Below are 24,411 nucleotides of genomic sequence, written 5' to 3'. Positions count from 1 at the left end.
GACTAAAGCTTAGCTAGAATTGCACACAAAATGTAGCTGACATACCAGCTATAACATTAAACATAAATCAACAACTACTCCTACTAACTTTAAAAATTGAAGGGGGAAACTACCAAGTCCCGATAATGGGAAATTTTCGGTTATTTGATAGCCTTATTTTTGTTTGCATCTCACATTCTACATTTGATGTAAATCTTGGAAAGGCAGGCTCCCAACCCATGGATTTACTGTTTAATCAAGTTTCTAATAACATATGGAAGTATACCACCATTATTGAAGTAAGCCAATTCAACCTGCAGTTTCAATCACAAGGCTTAGTTTTAGTATTATAAAGTCCCCCCCCAAAAAAAACAAAAAACGTATAGCATATAAACTTTTTAAACTGTTCTCACTATGCTTACATGCAGTGGCGTTTGATGCAAGGAATACATCAGTTCAAGGGAATCATATCACATCCCAAGCATTAATTTGTTTGGAGTACAAGATAAATATGTACACTTTCCATCAGTAAGTTGCCAGGCATAAAGATACAAGGTATGTTATTTGGATTTCGATGTGCATTACATGATTATGTGTCCGAAACAACTATGCTTTTTTTAAAAAAAAAGTTTATCTATATATATTTGGAAGGTCTTTGAAAGATCATATTCTGATATTCATATCTGAATGTATTGGACGTGGATTTTGGATGGAAACTTCAAGAAAATAAAGAGTTGAAGCAACATAGCAAGATTGGAAATAAGTAAACTTTGATTTCTGTAGATAAACATGTCATGTAAGGACTTAGGAATTATCTTACTCGGACTTAAGGATAAGTTTAAATAGGTTGTGTCTTAGATGAACATATTTAACTTTTAATTTTTTTATATTTTAAAATATCTTATTTTCATATTCATGTCTGAATATTTGTCAAAACAGATGCTTAAAGAAAAAAAAAGAGAGTAACGTATATTTTAGACAAGGAAGAATGTTGAAATGTCCAGGCAGCAATAATCAGATAATAGCAGATTATAAAAGACATGTATGATGGATTACATTGCTTATAACAAGTTATTGTGAAACGATTTATTACCTCGATTGTCGGCGCGGACGGTCGGGTGAAAGACTTCCATTGTCGGTTGTAGATACACATATTGGCCGGGTCGTATTTCATTTATTTTGCATGGGAGATCAATGGTGTAATGCTCGTGACCTGTTAAACTTAGTGTGTCCGCGTCCTCACCAGACTTGAAACAAAGTGGAATGATTCCCATTCCTACCAAATTACTGCAATGGATTCTCTCAAAACTTTTTGCAATTCTGCTTTTACTCCCTATTCATACAAAACATTAGCACGTTACTTGAATTCGGGACTAGTATCAGATATAGATATATGCCTCATACAAGAATGTTTAGCTTTTCGTTTCATAGATAACATCCCATACTTATATCGAAATATGTGCTGGACATGAATACTTCATGAAAACTAAAAAGTCAGAGTAACATGATTACTAGAGAGAAAAGGACAAGCACAAAAGTAAAGACCAATAAGAATTTCCTCATTGTGGCAAAATCAGGACTTTCCAATAGCATTGGGCTTTTGGCAGCCCAATCTTGGGAGCTACCACTTCCATACTCAGCTCCAACCAAAACAATGGTGTCGTGTCCTGCATCTTTATACCTCTGCAATTACATGCCAATCAAAACCAAAAATTTGATTGTAAAACTATCAAGAATGGACTAGTTCTCTCTAATGAAAAATGGAAAATGATATGTAGTTGTTTCTATTGAAAAAAAATGGTTTTATGTTAAATTGTGGTATACATTTAACATTGAAGAACTTACCATTGCTGCATCAAATACATATAGTTTCTCTCCTATGGGAACATGTATTGTGTTAGGTCCAACTTCCCCATTCAACAGCTTATTCACAAGGAAAATGTTAGCAAAAGTTCTCCGAGCCATCACTTCATTGTAACATCCCGAAATAGGGCCTAAACGGAACAGTGGTTGCGAAACCACAAATCCGAGGTAGAAAATTTATTTTTTATTATTTTTAGGTTCATGATATTATTGCATGATTGTGTGAAAATTTCATGATGAAATTCTATGCATAAAGTGCTTAAGTTGAGATTAGGGACTAAATCGAATAATTTGCAAAACTTGCATTCTAGAAGTTTTTAGTATGAAGTTGCTTTGGAATATTAATGAGGAGGTCTTAAATAACAATTTTACCAATTTCTAAGTCTATGGACAAAATTGGACATGGATGGAATTTTTGGGAAAGTTTAGTAGTAAGGGCATTTTGGTCATTTAGTTATTAAAATGAATTAAAAACAAAATTAAAAGCCAATTTTTGTCCATCTTCTTCATTAGGCTGAAATTTCAAGGGTTCTCCATAGCTAGGGTTTGTTTCAAGCTTTCAAGCTCCATAGTAAGTGATTCCAAGCCCCGTTTTTAATGATCTTTACGTTTTTGGAGTCCCGATAACTTGATTAAGCTTATTCTAGCAATAATTCAACCTAGGGTTCATATTTGGAAAACTACCCATAGGTGAAATTTGTGTATTTTGGTGTTTTATGATAGAGTATGACATTTTAAATTATGTTAGACAACTTGTGCTACTCGGTTTTAAGTGAAAACGAGTAAAAGGGCTTAATCGGTAAAAATACCTAATAGTCATAAGTACATGTTAGAGTGTGAATTTGATGTTGTCATAGAAGGGAAAAATGATCAGCATGTCATAAAACATAAGAAAATAGGATGAAGTTTAAATTACGAGCCTTGGGGAAAAAGTGCAAATATGTGAAAGTTTAGGGGCAAAAACGTAATTTTTCCAAAGTTTGGGTCAAGGACTGTTTTAATAAATTTGAGTATTAAATAAGCTAAATTTTTTTATTATAGATCAAGAAGAACAAAATTCGGACTTAGACCGGGGAAAGAAAAAGATAGTGGACTAAATCGATATAGTTGATCGTATTTTGTTTCGAGGTAAGTTTGCAGTAAATAAATACAATATTCTATTATTTTATGTTAATTTTGTTAATTTCCAGTATGTGTATATTTATTTTATGAAATTATTCAAAGAAGACTCAAGCATGAATTGATAGAGAAGTAATTTCAGAAAGTCTCGGTTGAACCTTAGGAATGTGTAGGATACAAATGTCATGACATTAGGGTTTAAGGATACCAATAAAATGTAACGCCCCGTATCCGAGACCGTCGCCGAAGTCGAACACCAGGTGTTAACAGACTTAATTCATTACTTAAACAGCTCAAACAATTTATTTTTAAAACCTCCAGAGAAGCTGGTAATCTGCGTCATAGTCACTTAAAAATTCATATCTCGAGTTACAAAACTCGAAATCCAATTCTGTAAATTTTCCCTAAACTAGACTCATATATCTATCAACTAATTTTTTTCTAGAATTTTTGGTCGGGCCAACTGATACAGTTTATTAGTTAAAGTCTCCCATGTTTCAGGGTTCGACTGCTCTGACCTCTGTGTATTACGAATCAAATATGTCCCTATACAGAGTTCCAATTACTATGAAGTTTATTTCTTATAAAACTAGACTCAATAAGGTATCTGTACATGTAAAGAATTACTTCTAATTATCTTTGTAAAATATTTGGTGAATTTACAAAGTCAAAACAGGGGATCCAGAAATCGCTCTGGCCCTGTTTCACAAAAATTTAAATATCTCATAAAATATATCTCATTTACCTATTTTGTTTCTTCCATTAGAAAATAGACATAATAATATTTGATTTTATAACTTATTCATCATTTAATTCCATTTCTACTATTTTTAGTGATTTTTCAAATTCACGTCACTGCTACTATTTGATTCTATTTTGTGCTAATTTCACCTTTTTCATGATTTCCATGAATAACTAGCATTTAGGCATACATAACACCAAACATGTCCTTGATTAGCCATTCCAACAGATAATCATTATCAAGCATTTACATACCATTTATTAGCCATATCATAAGATCATACACACAAAATGGCTACGATGCTATACATGCCATACTCAAAATGAAACGTCTAGCTATACCAAAATAATCCTCGTGATAGTGTGCCCGGACCTCCGACGTACTTTACGATCCCCGAGTTAGCTTGACAAAACTATAAAAAGAAGGAAAATAAATGGGGTAAGCATTAAGCTTAGTAAGTTTGTGTGCAAATAAATAACAACATTCATAAGAACTATCTTACTACTTGGCATGATACTACATAATGCAACTTCATTAATTATCATAGACATATTTTAAACTTCTTCACTTACTCACTTACTTAAATACTTACATACTTAATCAAATTTATTAATACATTTTACTTACCTTTTTCCTTGTCAAGCATACATGAACATTATGTACTTACCTTTGCTCTTCTAGCATGAACTTGTCTTACCTTTTTAGTATAACTCGTCTTACCTTACCTTACCTTGATATATTCTCTTTAAATTTTCCCATTGAACCACTTGGAATACTAAGGATACACGGGTACCTTACCATTGCCATGACTTGTCATGGTCTTACGTGGTATCCTTTTGAAACTTACCATTGCCATGTCTTGACATGGTCTTACATGGTATCCTTGCCTTATGAACTCACCAATGCCATGCCTTGGCATGGTCTTACATGGGACCTTTGCCTTATAGTAACTTATCAATGCCATGTCTTGACATGGTCTTACATGATTTCCTTGCCTTAGAAACCTTACCAATTTCCATACCTTAGCATGGTCTTACATGGTATCCTTGAACCCTAATGTCATGACATTTGTATCCTACACATTCCTAAGGTTCAACCGGGACTTTCTGAAATTTCTTCTCCGTCAATTCATGCTTAAGTCTTCTTTGAATAATTTTATAAAATAAATATACACATGCTGGAAATTAATAAAATTAACATAAAATAATAGAAAATTGCATTTATTTACCGCAAACTTACCTCGAAACAAAATACGATCAACTATATCGATTTAGTCCACTATCTTTTTCTTTCCCCGGTCTAACTCAGGATTTTGTTCTTCTTGATCTATAATAAAAAAATTTAGATTATTTAATACTCACATTTATTAAAACAATCCTTGACCCAAACTTTGGTAAAATTACATTTTTGCCCCTAAACTTTCACATATTTGCACTTTTGCCCCAAGGCTCGTAATTTAAACTTCATCCTATTTTATTATGTTTTATGACATGCTGATCATTTTTCCCTTCTATGACAACATCAAATTCACACTCTAACATGTACTTATGACTATTAGGTATTTTTACCGATTAAGCCCTTTTACTCGTTTTCACTTAAAACCGAGTAGCACAAGTTGTCTAACATAATTTAAAACCTCATATTCTATCATAAAACACCAAAATACACAAATTTCACCTATGGATATTTTTCCAAATATGAACCCTAGGTTGAATTATTGCTAGAATAAGCTTAATCAAGTTATCGGGACTCCAAAAACGTAAAGATCATTAAAAACGGGGCTTGGAATCACTTACTATGGAGTTTGAAAGCTTGAAACAAACCCTAGCTATGGAGAACCCTTGAAATTTCGGCCTAATGAAGAAGATGGACAAAAATTGGCTTTTAATTTTGTTTTTAATTCATTTTAATAACTAAATGACCAAAATGCCCTTACTACTAAACTTTCCAAAAATTCCATCCATGTCCAATTTTTGTCCATAGACTTAGAAATTGGTCAAATTTCTATTTAAGACCTCCTCATTAATATTCCAAAGCAATTTCATACTAAAAACTTCTAGAATGCAAGTTTTGCAAATTATTCGATTTAGTCCCTAATCTCAACTTAAGCACTTTATGCATAGAATTTCATCACGAATTTTTCACACAATCATGCAATCATATCATGAACTTCAAAATAATAATAAAATAAATTTTCTACCTCAAATTTGTGGTTTCACAACCATTGTTCCATTTAAGCCCTATTTCGGGATGTTACATTCATTGTTACCACGACGACTTCCATATGAATTTAAGTCCTTGCGTTCCACCCCACGGTCAAGTAAGAATTTTTCAGCATGACTATCCTTATGGATACTTCCTGCTGGCGAAATGTAATCTGTTGTGATGCTGTCACCAAAGTTAAGTAAGCAGTAGGCATCATTTACACCATGGGCACCAGGTGGCTCCATAGTCATGTTCTTGAAGTATGGAGGCTCATGAATGTAAGTCGAGTTGGGGTCCCATGAGTACATAGTGGAAGAAGGCACTAATAGCTGATTCTACATGGGATTTCCCTTTGTAATAGCCTCATAAGTACTTTTGAACATATTCGGCAAGACACTAGATTGAATAGCCTAAACAGCAGATAAGCCCTAGTATATTAATTTCATTCTTATATGCATGAAAGATGACATTTTATGCAAATTTTAGGGCATCTACCTCTACAACTTCTTTAGTAGATGGCCAGATATCCTTAAAATATACACTTTTACCATCCTTCCCTGTTTCGATTGGCTCCTTATCGAAGTCAATATCAACCTAGATCATCACATTTTGAGTTGTCATCAGATTATTTGGATCATATGATAAATATTTTACAAATAAAGACATCACTAATTAGATATTAAGTACCGTGCTAGCGAGGGCATAAGCAACCACTAAAGGAGGTGAAGCAAGGTAGTTGGCCCTTGTTAAGGCATGAACACGACCCTCAAAATTTCGGTTCCCGAAAAGCACAAAGAATTTGCTATAATGTCGTATACCATTAAAATTAACTTCAATTAGTAAGTGGTAAAATGAACATTAAATTTGGAAAAGGAATACGACAACACATTAGAACTAACACAATAGTTCAAGATTTACGAGCTTATATTATCCAAGTTAAATTTTATAATGGTACCATTTTCCGAAATAGCAGAGGCAACTCGATTCACCTAAGTCTCCTGGATTTCCAATACATGTTGTGCAGCCATATCCAACAATATGAAATCCACGCTTATTCAGATATTCTTGCATTTAATGGAACAAATCCAGATAGTTAACAATTCTCTCATAATTATGTAGAAATATTCTACAAATGTTATCACTCTAAGTCAAGTTTAAATACATCCGAAATTAAGGAATACCTCAAGTAAATATTTTGTAACAACTCCCGAACTCGGTGCAAGGCTTGTCTTTATCCAAGGTTTGACACGAGGAATAATTATGTAAGGAAATTTTTATACACATTTATATTAGCATTCGTGTAGTTCTACTGAAGACGAAGAAAAAAAGAAAAAGACAAAAAGACAAAAAGAGAAAAAGAGAAAAAGAGAGAAAGAGAGGGGGGAGGAAGTAGAACTGGAACTGTAAGGGAGAAAAAACGAGAGTAGAAGAGATCGATGAGAAGGAAAGAGTAGCAAAACATATAAACAAAAATTTGGCATACCTGTAAACCAAGTTCACAAGCCTTCTTTGCAACAAGACCTGCCCCAAGCATGATACTAGGGTTTGATGTATGTTAGAAATCAAAGAACGATCATCGCCTTAAGCCAAGACCCAGCGAAAAATTTATGGTACATTTGCTTGAGAAAGAGAGAAAGAGAGGAAACGAAACAGAATATTTTGAGAAGAGAGATATGCGACAGACTTTTACCTAGAAAAGAATATGAATAACAGAAGAAGGAAAAGGAATGAAGAACAGAAGAAGTGAAGGAGCTTTACGTGGATGGAGGAGGAACTGGAAAAGGTACTTGACCAAAATTTCTCATTGTCGTTCTTCGAAATCATGCAACTTTTGAGGAATTTAGGGCGGGGGGTAGGATACCTAGCAATGGCACTGATGTGCAACCGAAAGGGAAAGGGAAGGGGAGGGGGAAAGGGGAGAAGAAGGCGTCATTTTTCCGGAAAATGTCTTTCCGAATTCAAAAGGGTAAGACATTTTCCCCAAATTGCAGTTTATTTTACCCGTGTCTTGGAAATCATTTTCCAAATGGAAAATGTTTTTAGGCTTCCAAACACCGTAAAACTAGGAAAATATTTTACAGAAAATATTTTCCTGGTAAACAAACGCACCCTTAGATTTAGATTTAGAACAGGTTCAAATCTCTTTTTTTTGTTTATTTTTTTAAAATTCATTTTTTACGGACCTTAAAATGTGGGAAGATTTTTGCAATTATCTTTTGTTTCGGCATTGTCCTTTCTACATTGAAGCTGAAGAGTTATGGATTCGAATATAATTGATTATGGATTTGAATATAATTGATTTTTTCTTTTTCCTAATTGAATTCTTCAATGTGAATGCTGCAATTTTATTTTGAGATATTAGTGTGGTTTAGGGCAAAAAATAACAAGAAATTTAAAGGTAGAAGTTGTTATTGTAACAGCCCGAATTTGGGTCTAGTTGGAATAATGGTTTTGGGACCACAAATCTGACGCGAAAAAATTTATTTTTTTATATTTTTATGGTCTACAGTTTTATGGAATGATTCTATGAAAATTTTGTTCAAAAATTTTGACGTTTGAGCACTCAATTTAGCAAAAAGAACTAAATTACAAAAAAAGTGCAAAACTTGAGTTCTAGAAGCTGGAGGTATCTAATTGCTATAAAATTTTAGATTGAAGGTCCTTAGATGGAAATTAGACCATTTTTTAAGTTAGTTGACAAAAATGGACATGAAGTGAGAGAAATTTTATGTTTTAAGAAAAGGGCATTTTGGTCATTTGGTAAATAAAGCCAAAATAACTAAAATAAAAGATATCATCTTCTTCAAATTAGTCCCTTGTGCTGAAAATTGAATGGGTCTCCAAAGCTAGGGTTTTTTCATCTTCCAAGCTCGATTGTAAGTTCGTTCTTGCCCCGTTTTTAATGCTCTTTACATTTTTGAAGTCGTTGTGACTCGATCTATCTATTTCTACCACCAATTTAAGAAATAATCAAAGTATAAATTTTTACCCATGACGGATATTTGTGTATCTTGATGTTTAATGGTAGAAAATGTATGTTTGGTGTTAGATAAACAACTTTTACTAAATGATTTTCGGTAAAAATGTAAAAAATGACCTATTTGTAAATGTTATAAAGTTAGTAGTAAAAGTGTGATTAAGTGGAAAATGTGGGCTGGTATAAGTATGAAAATGGTTCGGCTAGGCTTGGGTAATGAAAAAATTTTATGAAAATCATTTTACAAGCCTAGAGACTAAATAATAAAAATGTGAAACATTGGGACAAAAATGTAATTTTACCATAATATGATTTTTTGGACTGAATTGAACAATGTGAGTATTAAATAAGCTAAATTTGTTATTATAGATCAATAAAAATAAGGTTCAGACCTAGATTGGGGGATAAACAAAGTGTTTAACTATTAAGTCCAATTCTACTATTTTTGTACTGAGGTAAGTTTATATGTAAATAATGCATTGTTATATTTATGTTTTAAATGCTTTAATATTGTATGAATTGTGAATGACTCTTTGGACATATTTGACAAAGTTTCAACAAGCGAGAATTCCCAGTTGAGCCTTTGGAATAGAATAGGATACGAGTGACATGTCACTAGGAACCCATTTGTTTATGTAATCTGGGTGCTGGTCTCATACGTCCTACCAGTGGCTAGGTAGTTCGACATATATTGCGGATACCTTACAGCTTGTGTGAGCAGCATTGTGTAGCTATGTCCTGACTGACAGCTTGTGTGAGTAGGCCTTGAGAATAGCTTGAAACGAGTCTATATGTATTATGAGATATGAGGTAGCTTTGGCTACGTATATTGTAGCACCCCAAACCCGGCCTAGAAGTTATGGCCAGATCCGGCATGCCACATCAAAAACGTAAAAAAAAAATTTCCATTCTAAGTCCAGAAAATCGTACTTGATGTTCAAAAGATTAATTCATTAAGGGTTAAAGTGAATGGAAATTGTGCACCAGGTAGGAAACCGAAAAAAAAAAGGTGAGTCTATCAGACTACTTAAGTACCAAGCTCCCTTCGGATCCAATCCTAGACATGCACACCGCCATTGCCACACCTTAACATCATGTATATTTCTAGGAAACTGATTTGATTAAGTCATTTTTAGGAAAAGTGATTAATTTTATAAAATACTTTTATTGCGGAAGCTTTACTTGTTGTCGTGTTATTTTGAAATCAATTGTTGTTTTTTTGAAAACGCGCCCTAAAGCTATCCAATTTCAACAGTTAAAATAAGTAACACATATCTTAGTAATACATATTAAAACCATCAAAAATAATTAAGCGGCCTTATTACATTTAAAAGCCCAAAAACTTCAAACGTAAATAAAAGGATGTCCAGTTCACCAGAAGAAAATCAAACTTTCAGAACGGGTGGCCATTCAAATTCCCTCACGACTCCAAGCCCACTATGGTTGGGGATTTCTGCGTGGATGAAAATAAAAGGGTGAGTTTGGGGAAACTCAGTGTGTAAAATAACCCAACCATAGCCTATATCACTCAAACCACGAAATAGAATAAGTTGGCCTTAGCCGAGCGAATCTGAATAAAGCCCATAGGCCCATAATGAGCGTAATGATATTACATGTTTATGCAGAAACCCAACCATATCCAACCCATGTCCCCATGTCCCCATGCAACAGATATATAATCATGGCATACATCATACAGAATCAGATCGTCATGCTTTTCAGTCAAAATTAACCCTAGGGGTATAACGGTAATTTTGCACCTAGGGGTATAACATAATTTTCCATACATAGGGTATTATAGTAATTTAGCTACTTTTAGGGTTTTCATGCATATCCTAACTATTTACGTACTATCGAACACTTACACAAGATACTTACGAATTGGGCCCGTTGGCCCATGAACCCAATCTTTGGCCCATTAAGCCCAAATTATCAAAATGTATGAAATCGCGCGTACTGCAGTTTATTACTTTAGATTACCAAATATACAAACCCAAATATCTTACGAGCATTCGCACACTCGCAAATTCCCAAAATACCGACTTTTCGGCATTTCGGCATTTCGGTTTTTGCCAATCTAGTCTATGAGAGGGTGTCGATTACACACATTTGCTTATGATTTCTATGTCGAGATCCACACACGAACTGCCTACAATTAGATTACTAACACATTAATCTAACTATTCAAATACGAACTACGTATTAACCCCTTACAATATTCGGCCAACCACACCTACAGATCATAGTAAGCTTATAAGAAATCAATAAGCAACTCATTAACAATTTTTTGTCAATGTTTACCACATAATCACAATTTCACTGCAAGCTGTCTTCCTGAGCAATAGTCACTAAATCATTTATAACTGGAGCTACGAAACTCCAAATCAAGTTCCGTTAATTTTACCTGAAAATAGACTTATATATCTTCTATCCATAAAATTTTCAGAATTTTTGGTTTAGCCAATAAATACCAGATTTTTCTCAAAGTTTCCCATGTTTCACTGTTTGACTAATCTGACCACTCTTCATTACGAATCAAATTTCTCATTGTACAGAATTCAAAATATGTTCTAGTTTATTTCATTTGAAACTAGACTCATTAAGCTTTAATTACATAATTTATTCAGCTTCTAATTCATCTCCCACAATTTATGGTGATTTTCCAAATTCACGTTACTGCTACTGTCTCAAGCAAATTTATTACCAAATCACTCTTTCACACATACCTTGCATGCATGTTATTTAAACATGTATATCACCAATCAATCATCACATATCTATGATTTTACTTAAGTATAATCTCCATTTCATCATTTTAAAGCACAACATGTTAGCCGATTTTTCCCTTTAGCATCTAAGGCACATGCATGTTCATTTGTTTGGCTCAACTTCACCTATCTTCCATTTTTCATCAAAAGAACATGAAACAACAACCATTTCCTTCATTTTAATTCATGACTAAATGCTCACAACACAACTAAAAATCAAAATATACTTCAAGAGTTAAGGTAGAATCAAGAAGAACTCATGAACCTCAAAATAGAAGCAAGGTACCAAGAACTTACCTTCAATTTTCCTCCTCCTAATGACCGAATACTCAAGAGCTTTCTCCTCTCCTTTCTCTTCTCGACTTTCAGCTATGATGAACAAAGATGGACAAAACTTTGTTCTTTTCACCCCTTTTCTTTTAATAAAACTTCATATTTCATCCATTTAATTCTTTAATACAAAAGACATGTAATTCTTATCATGAAACATTTACCTAACCCATTATCATGAAACATTTACCTAACCCATTATCATGGAATATTTACCTAATCCATTGTCATGGAACATTTACCTAACCCATTATCAATTTGTATCAATTTGTACCATAAATTATGGATATCAAGTGTACATTTTGTCTACAACAACATGATAGCTGGCCACTTCATGTAAAATGGGAGGTTTATCATGCAAATCCTCCTATTTTGCACTCCTATTTATTTGGCCACTTCAATTTAGCCTATCGCATTTTCAAACATTTTCACATAGGTCCTATTTCATAATTTCACTCCCTTTTTCTTATGGAACAAAAATTAACTAAAATTACCGGGTTCTATCTTAAGCTTGGGCCTTCTAGAGGCCCACTAACATAATTAAACCTATGCCAACATTCACAGGATTCCCGAAAATTGGGGCGTTACATATATGGCACTTATGTGCAAGATTTTCGAGTATCCGTTAATATTCCGAGTGTTCAACGGGAATGTCAAAGTTGTGAAAGACTATGGTTATGTTGCAAGTTAGTACAGGTATGTACGTAAAACTTATAGGTAACGAGCTTGATATGTGATGAAACCTTGGTAAGGTTGTGATTGAGTAAGTTATGACTATAAGATTTTAATAATATTCATGCAAATTTTCATTATGTTAATTGTATGTTAAATGTGTGGTTATGATGCTTATTATTTGCATAGGAACTTACTAAGCTTTATATCTTACTCCCCTTTCTTTCCCTTATCTTATAGTGTCACCAAGCTAGCTCGGAGACCGGAGACCGTCGGAAATCCACTCACACTATTAATAATTATTTTGGTACCAATGATTTCAACATTTTGAGTTATGGCATGTATAGGGGACTTGGTTATATTGTTATGTGTCATAATTTATTTGGCTAAATGTGATGGCTTATATTGGTTGAAAGTTCATTTTGTATAAGGCCATTTGAAATTGGCTACTATTGGTATAAGTAATTTATATGATAATGCTTTTCATGTAGAAATTTACATGATTTAGGTTTATGAGTGTGTGATGATTGTGTATGAAAGATGGTAGCATGTGAATGATGTGTTGGTGTCTCGGTTGTGGCTGATTTGGTTGTATATATGTGCTTGGATTGGTGCTATGTTATGTTGTGTAGATGTGTGCATTAAAGGGTGGCAAAATGTCTTAGTAGATTGCCTTATTTTTATCCACACCGGTAGGCACACGGGCATGTGTCTAGGCCGTGTGTGACACATGGTCTGCCCCATGGGCATGTGTTCCAGCGTGTGCCCCTTACACCTTAATTTTGAGAAACAGAATGCTCAGAATTGAGCACACGGGCAGAGATATGGGCGTGTGTCCCAGCCATGTGGATGACACGGCCTCAAGTACGGGCGTGTGTCTTGGGCGTGTGAAGTCTGCACCTATTTAATGAAAATTCATAAATTTTAAATCGACCACACGACCTAGCACACGGTCGTGTGACCTGGCCGTATGTCCTCAATTTGTTCTTGGGTGACAAATAGAGAGTTACACGGGTTAGGGACATGGGCGTGTGTGACGACACGGCCTGCCCACACGGGCATGTCCCAAATCCACACAGGTGTGTGACTCTTGTTTAGAGTAAAAATTTTCTAAGTTTTATGAAATTTTCTAAAGTTCTCGGTATGGTCCCGAACTACTTCCAAAGCCTGTTTTAGGCCTCGTAGGCTCGTATTAGGGACTTTATGATTAAATGTAAAATTTTTTAATTTGGACAAAAATTTGTGGCTCGAAAATATATGTTTGCTTGTGTTTAAGTCCGATAATGTCTCGTACCCTATTCTGATGTCGAATACGGGTAAGGGGTGTTACAGTTGTGATCTAAACATTTTCATATTCAACTATTTGATTGGAGGAGGATCCATCACGTAGAGCTACCTTAGAGCAGATGCTACATGCGGAAGTAGTTAGAGGTCTTCTATTTTTTAAGCATGCAAGTTTTAAGATGCAAAGTCATGTGGCTAAACACAATCTGAAACTCGAAAGCTTAAAGAAAAGACACAATGGAGAAATTGAAGAATTGAGACATGAGATTGTTGTACTAGAAATTGAGATACTGAAACATGAGATTGCTACATTAGAAATTGAGATACTGAAATATGAGATTGCTACATTATAAATTGAGATACTGAAACATGAGATTGAAACACTAGAAATTGAGTTTGGTTGTAACACCCCTAACCTTTTTTTGTCGCTAGATTAGGGTCACGCGTATTACTAACCAAATCTGAACATTTAATTGCATAATCATATCCTATATAAATCAACGAATTTCTATTTTATACACGAGCAATATTCAAATAGAATTCTATTTAATAATGATTTATTCTATTTCATTCAAAATCACAATAAAATTCACCCATACAGTTTTAAACACGAGTTTTCGGTACTATAGAAATAACCTAAGAACAAAGAAGGGCTAATTTGAAACAATTCAGAAAGTTTAGGTCTATTTTAAAAATACCTAAAAACATAGGGCACACAGCTGTGTGAAATGTCCTAGACCGTGTAGCTCTCGAAGTTGGGACACACAACTGTGTCCCAGTCGGTGTAACTTATTGACTTAAGACACACGGCCGTGTTGCAGGCCGTGTGTCAGCCCGTGTGGAAACTACACCTATACTATTTTTTCAACATGCTCAGGCCACACACCCGTGTGGATGCCCGTGTGTGTCACATGGCCGTGTGCATCTAAATGTACCTTAAAACTCAAGTTTACCAAACTGTGATTACTTGGACACTAAGCAATCATTTCACTAGTCATTTAACCTATTCAAAACACGATTAAGCATGCTCAACACAAGCCAAAACAACCATCCTAAGTGCCCTAACCAATGTGCCCACATTAGTACCATGTTATATATCATCAAACACACAAGCAAAGAAATAAACCATTAAAACTTCTATTCATATCATATTTGTCATAATTTAACTAACTTTCAACTCCTTCAGTTACCAATTTGAAGCTAAGCACATATCAAACATTAAGCTAAGCTATCTTATCAACATTACCTCAACTAGAACTATATATATATATAAGTAGTCATGATTTCACTGTAAACCAAAATAACCTCACATTTCCAAACCAACTATCAACCAAAGACTTCTTAGGCACATGCCATTGCAAAATTATACATCATTACATTTGAGCTTGAGATTTGTTGTTGGATGCTGAGTTGACGAGAAGTTGAAGAGTACCTAAACTGCGCACAGAAAACAGAACCGTACGTTGAGTATAACTCAGTGGTATTTCTATAATCCGAACAATATAAACTTGATATAAGTAATTAAAATGTAAAAATGCAACAAGTAAAGATATGCAAATGTGTTTCAAATCAATAATATAACTTTGCTCATTCCTTATTCACATCTACCAAAGTTCCACATTCAATCACATATCAATGGCATTTCATGTAGCATTTGTTAATCTCAACTCATGCAATGGCATGATTCAACTCTTTAATCAATATTTGATTTCATTTCCAAATTCACATCTCATTTCATCATTTCATCTTTCATTTCTCATCTTTTCCATATCAATATCAAACACATAAATTTAATTATTCAATTTCCCCTATTAACACGACTCGGACTTGGACTCAGACGAATACACAGATCCAACCTACACACCAGTTTGACATCCAGTTCCTCATTGGATAAATCCGAATAATATCTGTGCCCAGCGCTATATAAGTTGACACCTAGTGTCTTATCGGTTAAACTGAAGTAAATTGGCACCTAGTGCCTCATCGACTCAAGGTCGAAGAAATCCTTGAACTCTTCCTATCCTATGGCATGTCATCTATATCTGACTTATACCGAAATAGTTAATAGGGTTCCATTTCATTACAAGTACATCCAATGTCCAATTCTCATATATTCACATTATCACATTTAAACATATATTCAATTCAATCTTCATATAATCAATACATTCATAATATACCAAATCAATCCATTTCAATCAACTATGAATTCAATCCAATCTCAAAGTATAAAAGTACTCACCTCAAATGCTTACCATATGCAACAATTCAAAATGCAATAATTTTTAACTTAGTTCGGATTATAGAAACACAAACCGTAAATTCTGAGCTATTCGACGTCGATTTTATGCTTTCCTTTTTTACTCTAGGATTCTGGTAAGACATTAGCTATGGAATAAGACAATTAAAATACATTAATATTGCACAATTCAATTTCACATTGAATTTTCAACTTTTACACTATAATTGCTTAAACTTCAATTTAGTCCCTAAACTGAGACAAATTTTAATATCCATATTTAACCTCAAATTTTTATACTAATTTCACTCTAAGCTAAAATTAGCTCTCTATTTTCAATTCTACTCCATAATTTCAAATTTTTCACAATTTAGTCTTTATTGCTCAAAATTAACATTTGACTTCACAGTTTAGTCATTTTTCACATCTAACTTAAAAATCTATCAAATTAATTCCTAAAGCTTTAACTACTCAACAATGGTAACATCTAAAATCTTAAGCAGTACTCAAAATTGCAATATAGGTCAGGTAGCTCTAAGTACTAGGATTCCAAAAACATAAAAATTACAAAAAAAGAGACTAAATTGACTAACCGAATGAAGTTTGAATGTTAAAAACCCATTAGGTGCCGTTGGTTGCTTCTCCCTCCTCCTTTTTGTTTCAAAATTGCATGTAAAAGAGAATGTTCTTTCTCTTTCATGCCACTTTTTTTCTTAATTTACTTATTTTGTTTTAATTTCATTCATATATTATTATATTATAATTAGATATATACATTAGATTCATTTTATTTATTATTTATAACATATATATAAATATACATATAATAAACATAACATTTATTATTTTAACCCATCACCATCCACGAAATGGTATAATTGTTAATTTAATCTATTTAATTAATTTAAATCTATAATTCAACTTTTAACACCTACGCGATTTGATTCCTGCACCTTAACAACTTCTAATTTCACGAAAATTATCTATCCAAAATTTGATTCACTATTCCTCATAAACATTTAATAAAAATACCTACGGGTTCCTTTTACGAAAATAGAATCTCGAACCTCACTTTTCGACAACCCTAACTATCGGATTGTTACACTGGTGAGAAGAGATAAAAGCAATTTCAACTAGAAGTGGAAAGGATGCTGATGGTGGAAGCTTTGAATGTTGTCGATCTGAAGATCGAGAAAGATCTCCACCATGGAGAAGACGCACAAAGTGATCGTCGAGAATTTCGATTATCGACTTCGAGAATTCATCTTCCAGCACAAGGTCTACCGTGTAAAAAATAATAAGCAACTGAAATGGCTTCAAAAGATTAAGATGTATTGTTCCCACATCATTGATGAAGTGGAGGACTTGTTGCTGGAACTCCTAAAAAATGTTGAAGAAATTAGCATGGTGTTGCGTCCTCAGGAGGATTGATTTCCCGAAATAAGTAAATAGCATAATACACTCGTTTTTCCATCTGGAATATTATATTTGGATTCGAATGACGCCTCTCCTGTTCTCAAAGTAGTCAAAGTTGCTTCCACTTTAGATTTAGATTTGGAACAGTTCAAATCTCCTGTTTTCTATTTATTTTTTTAATGTAGTTTTTTATGGACCTAGAAATGGGAAGATTTTTGAAGTTATCTTTTATTTTGACACTGTCTTTCCTACATTGAAGCTGGAGGATTAGGGATTTGAATATAATTGAATTTTTTTCTTATTTGAATCATTCAATGTAAATGTTGAATTTCACATTTCTTTTTCTTATTTGAATCAATCAACGTGAATACTGCAATTTTCATTTTCATTTTAATTTATTGTTATGGTTTAGGGTAGAAAACAACAAGAAATTTAAAGGTAGAAGTTGTTGTAATCTAAACATTTTCAGACTCAACTATTTGATTGGAAGAGGACCCATCACATAAACCTACTTCAGAGCAGATGCTATATGCGAAAGTAGTTAGACCACTTTTGTTTTTGAAGCATGCAAGTTCTAAGCTCCAAATACGCGTGGCTAAACACAATCTGAAACTAGAAAGCTTAAAGAGAAGACACAGTAGAGAAATTGAAGAACTGAAACATGAGATTGTTGCACAAGAAATTGAGATACTAAAGCATGAGATTGATGCACTAGAAATTGAGTTTGGTGAAAAGAAATCAAAGCTATTGAAACTAGAGGTGGAAAGGATGCAGATGGTGGAAGCTTTGAATGCTGTCAATCGGGAGATCGAAAAGGATCTCCACCATGAAAAGAAAACACACAAAGTGATCACCGAGGATTTCGATTCTTGACTTCGAAAACTCATCCGTCAGCACAAGGTATGTCGTGTAATAAATAAGAAGTAACTGAAATGGCTTCAGCAAGTAACATGAATGGATGAGTACAACATGTTTGAGAACGCTTGTAAATGGGATCTGCCAAACTTCAAGGATAAAAAGGGTGGGTAGGCACATTTGAGAATGCAGGTAAGTTGCTGACGAAGGATTGTCTGTGGAAGTTTGAGCCCGTGAAATTTTAGCGAGTACACCGAAATTACGAGTAATAGTGAAACGACTAAGTGGAACCTAAGTCTATGGGCTCGCAAATAAAGGTTTATCGAAAACGAGTAAGTCTACAAGGGCTACCTTCGGAGAATGGTCCGCCCATAAGTAGCGGGGATTATGATTTGAAGATCACAAAAGACTGAAACAGGGCAAACTAGTAGCTTAAGGCTAGCCGAAAGGTATAAATATGCTAGGACGATAAGGCACCTGCGCAGTCGGCATGCAATATATACAGAACTACAGGTTGATGAGATTGTGTGGCGGATTAGAGTCAAAATCCGAAATCTAGGGGATCATAAGGAAAGTCAGCTAGTAATGGAGCAATGAATTCCTCGTTCAAGAGGATGGGTAAATGTGAAAGCTGCCATCGTAAAGAACAAGCTCACACTTGAGATAGAGAATAAGTCCACCATGGGTAAGTTGAGAAAAAGAGGGCAATACAGAGATTATGTTGGTACAAATTGCGGTAGATAGATGATTAAACAGGAAGTTGATGACTCTGCTTTACATTTTGTTTCTTGAAAACTTTGAAATATTGTTATTGCACTGCTTCACAAAATCTCACTAAGTTAATTTGAACTTATGAATTTATATGTTTTCACAGGGTAAAGGGTTTTGACTCGAAAATGGAGTAGAGTGACCAAGCAGACACTGCTAATCATGGGAAGGGCATGGATGTCGTTCAGGATATAGAGGGGCTCTCATTTAAAGACCACGCCTTAGGGGTTTAGTCGAACTCATTTAAAAAAATTAGATTTAAATTCAATGTTTTAAATAAGATTGTAAGACATTATCTTTTAGATGTTGTGTAGGACAATATAGTTTACGGTGTAAATTAAATGTTTGAGAAAGTAATAAGATTTGTTTTAGGAATATAATTAAGTCATTTGGGTCTTTGTATTATCTGGTATCCGAATCTGGTGATCGGGTTGGGTCTAGGGTGTTAAAAGAACTGAAACATAAGATTGTTGCACTTGAAATTGAAATATTGAAACATTAGATTGTTGTACTAGAAATCTGAGTTTGGTGAGAAAAAATCAAAGCTATATGAACTAGAGATAGGAAGGATGCAGATGGTGGAAGCTTTGAATTTTTTCTATCATCTCCACCATGAAGAGAAGACAAACAAAGTGATGACAATGATTTTGAATTTCAACTTTGAGAACTCATCCACCATCACAAGGTCTACCGTGTAAGAAATAATAAGCAGTTGAAATGGTTTCAAAAGATTAAGATGGATTGTTCCTCCATCATTGATGAATGGGACGACCTGTTGCTAGAACTCGTAAAAAGTGTCGAAGAAACTAGCACGATGTTGCGTCCTCAAGAGGATTGATTTTTCAAAGTAAGTATAGTATAATGCACACTTTTAACTTTTCATCTGAAATATTATGACATCTTTGTTAACATCTTACTAAGTATTTCTTTATATTTTGAGTCGAATGGCGACTCTCCTTTTCTCAAAGTAGTTAAAATTGCTTCTGCTTTAGATTTAGAACAGGTTCAAATCTCCTGCTTTGTGTTTATTTTTTAAAGTAGTTTTTTATGGACCTAGAAATGGGAAGATTTTTGAAGTTATCTTTTGTTTGGATATTGTTCTTCCTATATTGAAGCTGAAGAGTTAAGGATTTGAATATAATTGAAATTTTCTTTTTCTTCTTTGAATCGTTTAAATGTGAATGCTGCAATTTTATTTTTAATTTATTTTTTGTGGTTTAGGGCAAAAAACAACAAGAAATTTAGAGTTAAAAGTTATTGTGATCTAAACATTATCATTATTAAATTATTTTTTTTTACTCTCCCTCAAAGAAATAATCTATCTTCTTCAACAAAAGAAGGTCCTAACTAGTGTCAATATTTTCTTCAATTCCACTATTCTTGCTCTTAGCGTTAGATCAGAACTCAACACCCCCGATTTTGTCATCTGATTCTTTTTGTTGTTAAACTATTGGCATCTCTCTCGCTTAAATCCTTTCTGTTTCCTTTTAATTTTTCTATTAGTTTTTAGAGTTATTTTTTGAATAAGTTGGCTTTTAGTTGAGATTTAATCCCAACCAACTTGGCATGATACATAAAATTGCAAGCCCTAGTAAGTTGGCAACCCAATGTATCTGGCAATGATAGGAAGTTATTTTCAAATTTTGCTTTTTCCTACTATTTAAATTCTAGTTTCGCCTCAAACTTCTGGTTTCTTCAAAGCTCATTTCCAAAAAGTCCTGCTAAATATTTTCAATTTCTAGTTTCACAAAAATTGTTTTTAAACTCGGGATTAATCATTTACACTATTTAAAAAATAGGTTGAGCCTTGTGATTAATGTTAAAATTCTTTTGGTTATTATTTAATTAAAAACTGAATCTGTTTTGAAAAAAATGAATCGAGCTTCGAGATTGCCTTCTAAAATTTTCAATTCTGTTTTCTTTTATCAAAAATCAAATTTATTTTTCAAGATAGAGGTTGTACCTTGAGATTGTTGTTGAGGTGCTTTCAATTGTTGTTTTTATCAAAAATTATATCCATTTTTAAGAAATGGGCCAAGCCTCGGGAGTTAGGATTATTGTTGAGGTTTTTTTTTTTTCAATTGTCATTTTATCAAAAATTGAATTTGTTTTCAAAAAAAGGGTTGAGCCTTGAGATTGCTGTTGAAGTCCTTCTAATTATCAATTTATAAAAGAATCGAATTTCCTTTCAAAAAATGGGTTGAGCCTTAGGATTGTCATTGAGATCCTTTTAATTGTCATTTTATGAAAAATCAAATATGTTTTCTAAAAAAGGGTCAAGTCTTAGTATCATCGTCGAGGTATATTTAGTTTTTGTTATATTAAAGTTGAATCCATTTTCATGAAATGAATCAAGTCGTAGGAATTTTCATCAAGATAGACAAGATCATGATCTCGGGCAAAATAGTTACGTTTCATCTTTGCATTGTTTCTGATTTTTAGCAACATTGTAACCACATTTTGTGGTACATTAGATAAATTACATGATGTTTTGAATGATATTTTGGAAATATTTTGAGGACTAAGAATAATTTGAATCTGTATGTTTTTGGAGATATTTTAGACTTAGATTTTGATTTCCCTACACCTAGGTATAGACACATACATGCATCTGTACAACTCAAATAGAATGAATAAAAATGAACAATAACCAAGAGAAGTACCGACACGGTACAAACATTTTAACTCTATTTTGCTTAATTTATGTTGGTTTTGCACTCAAAGATACTCGAACTGTACAGTAAGTTTAGGTGTGTAAAAGATATGTGCAAGATGAGTAATGTATTTGGTCTAAGTCTAAATTGAGATTGGAGGAAAAAAGTGTTGCAAAAGTGCCTTCTCCTCTCCATCAACCATCTCTTTCAATTCAATCCATGTTTTTAGCATCTACAAATATAAACGATTCGACCAAGTTTTTGCAATTTAATTTTATATATTTGAAAATTTTTACTCAATTTCTATCCCACTCATGATTGTGTATTGGTGTTTTTTAATGAAAAATGAGGAAAGAGAAAGTATCTAAAAAGATGGATACATAGCTCATTTCGTCTACTCTCTCACTTTCTCTTTTTCATCCATTTCTTACTCACTCTGTCTCTCCCAACTTTGGGCCATGCTAGATCTGCCCCTTCTTTCAATATTTGAAAACCAAGAAACTAATTTTAATTTGAATCATGTTGCGGTACGACTCCACCTCGTCATCAGCGGGAAGTAGCAGTGGCAGCTTATCATCCTCCTCCTCCTCGTCCAAGCCACCGCAGCAAGATATTGATGGACTACTCGCCGGTGCTGGTTATAAAGTCCGGTCGTCGGAGTTACGACAAGTAGCTCAACGACTGGAACGACTCGAAACCGCCATGGGTAATTCGCCTGCAGATTTCTCTCAACTTGCCTCTGATGCTATACTCTATAACCCTTCTGATCTGGTCTGCTGGGTCGACTCGCTGCTAACTGAGTTCGCTGAGCCTCCTCCCACTTGCTCCTCCGACTTCATCGTGGATCCCGTAAACAATCAAACGGTGGTAAACAGCGCGTGGACCACCGCCGAACCTCATACACCGCAGGTGCACCAGAATATTACTTATGACGAGCAACAGAGTTTGGATAATCAGTTGACGGTTGTCACGGCCATGGAAGAAGATTCGGGTATAAGGCTGGTCCACATGTTGATGACTTGTGCTGAGTGCGTCCAAAGTGGAGACCTCTCATTGGCTACTTCATTGATCGGCGACATGCAAGGGTTACTGACTCATGTCAACACCGTTTGCGGTATCGGTAAAGTTGCTGGACATTTTATCGACGCTTTAAGCCGCCGTATTTTCCAAGGAATGGGCGGTGGCTCTGTCAACGGTGGCTCGGCTTTTGAGAACGAGATTTTGCATCATCATTTTTACGAAGCTTGTCCATACTTGAAATTCGCTCACTTCACGGCCAATCAGGCGATCCTCGAAGCTTTCGACGGTCACGATTGCGTACACGTGGTGGATTTCAATTTGATGCACGGCCTACAATGGCCAGCTTTGATACAAGCCCTGGCTTTACGTCCTGGCGGACCTCCTTTGCTCCGTTTGACTGGCATTGGACCGCCATCACCAGATGGCCGTGACTCACTTCGCGAGATCGGTTTACGACTCGCCGAGTTGGCTCGGTCCGTCAACGTCCGCTTTGCCTTCCGTGGAGTCGCGGCTTCCAGGCTGGAAGACGTTAAGCCTTGGATGCTTCAGGTGAATCCAAAAGAAGCGGTGGCAGTTAACTCCATCATGCAGCTTCACCGTTTACTCGGATCTGAACAGACCCGGAATTCTCCTATCGACACCGTGCTGAGCTGGATCCGGGGCTTAAACCCGAAAATTATGACAGTGGTGGAACAAGAAGCAAACCACAATCAACCAGGTTTTCTGGACCGGTTCACAGAAGCTCTTTATTATTATTCAACGATGTTCGATTCTTTAGAAGCTTGCAGGGTTCAGCCGGAAAAAGCTTTAGCCGAGATATACATTCAGAGGGAAATAGGGAACGTAGTGAGCTGTGAAGGGTCGGCTCGAGTAGAAAGGCACGAGCCATTGGCTAAATGGAGGAGACGGCTGAGTGGAGCCGGGTTTAGGGCATTGCATTTGGGGTCCAACGCGTTTAAACAGGCTAGCATGTTACTCACATTGTTCTCGGCGGAAGGGTATTCAGTGGAAGAAAATGAAGGGTGTTTGAGTCTTGGTTGGCATAGCCGCCCTCTCATCGCGGCTTCGGCTTGGCAAGCCGTGCCAGCGTGGGATAATCATATGTCATCTTCATAGTAGGGGCAGGGTAATAGTAACTAAGATCTTGCTGTAAATCCAGAGTAATTTGGTTATTTTTTGAAATTCTATCTTTTTTACCTTTCAATGCATTTCACCAAACTATTTTCTATAAAATTTTACTTCAGGAGAATCTGTTCGTAGCTATTTAGGAATCATTTTTCTCAATCTATCTTTAAATTGGGTAATGCAAGTAGTAGCAATGTATTCGGTTTCGGTTGCATTATTTTAGTAATATATCAGAATAATTATTTTTTTCGATCTAAATTTTGAACCGTATCGATTGCATCAGTGAATAATGTTCAAAATAAATAAAATTATTTTTACCTATAAAATTTTTATTATTCAAATTTAAAAATTAGCTTTAAAAATGATAGTAGAAAATTAATAAATAATGAAAAAGT

General features: G+C 34.6%; 1 protein-coding gene and 1 pseudogene across 1 annotated transcript; one reads left to right on the top strand and one right to left on the bottom strand.

Annotated features, from left to right (window-relative positions):
- Positions 1 to 224: 224 nt before the first annotated feature.
- Positions 225 to 7,454, bottom strand: LOC108485113 (aconitate hydratase, cytoplasmic-like; annotated as a pseudogene).
- Positions 7,455 to 21,952: 14,498 nt separating this feature from the next.
- Positions 21,953 to 24,140, top strand: LOC108454266 (protein SLENDER RICE1-LIKE 1-like). The gene has a single exon (XM_017752671.2). It carries the CDS (start codon positions 22,391 to 22,393, stop codon positions 24,005 to 24,007), a length of 1,617 nt encoding a protein of 538 aa, XP_017608160.2. The 5' UTR covers positions 21,953 to 22,390; the 3' UTR covers positions 24,008 to 24,140.
- The last annotated feature ends 271 nt before the right edge of the window (positions 24,141 to 24,411 follow it).

Source organism: Gossypium arboreum, chromosome 6 (assembly GCF_025698485.1).
Source record: "Gossypium arboreum isolate Shixiya-1 chromosome 6, ASM2569848v2, whole genome shotgun sequence".
In the NCBI taxonomy this organism is placed as follows: Eukaryota; Viridiplantae; Streptophyta; class Magnoliopsida; order Malvales; family Malvaceae; genus Gossypium; species Gossypium arboreum.
This window is presented reverse-complemented; position numbering and strand designations above follow the sequence as displayed.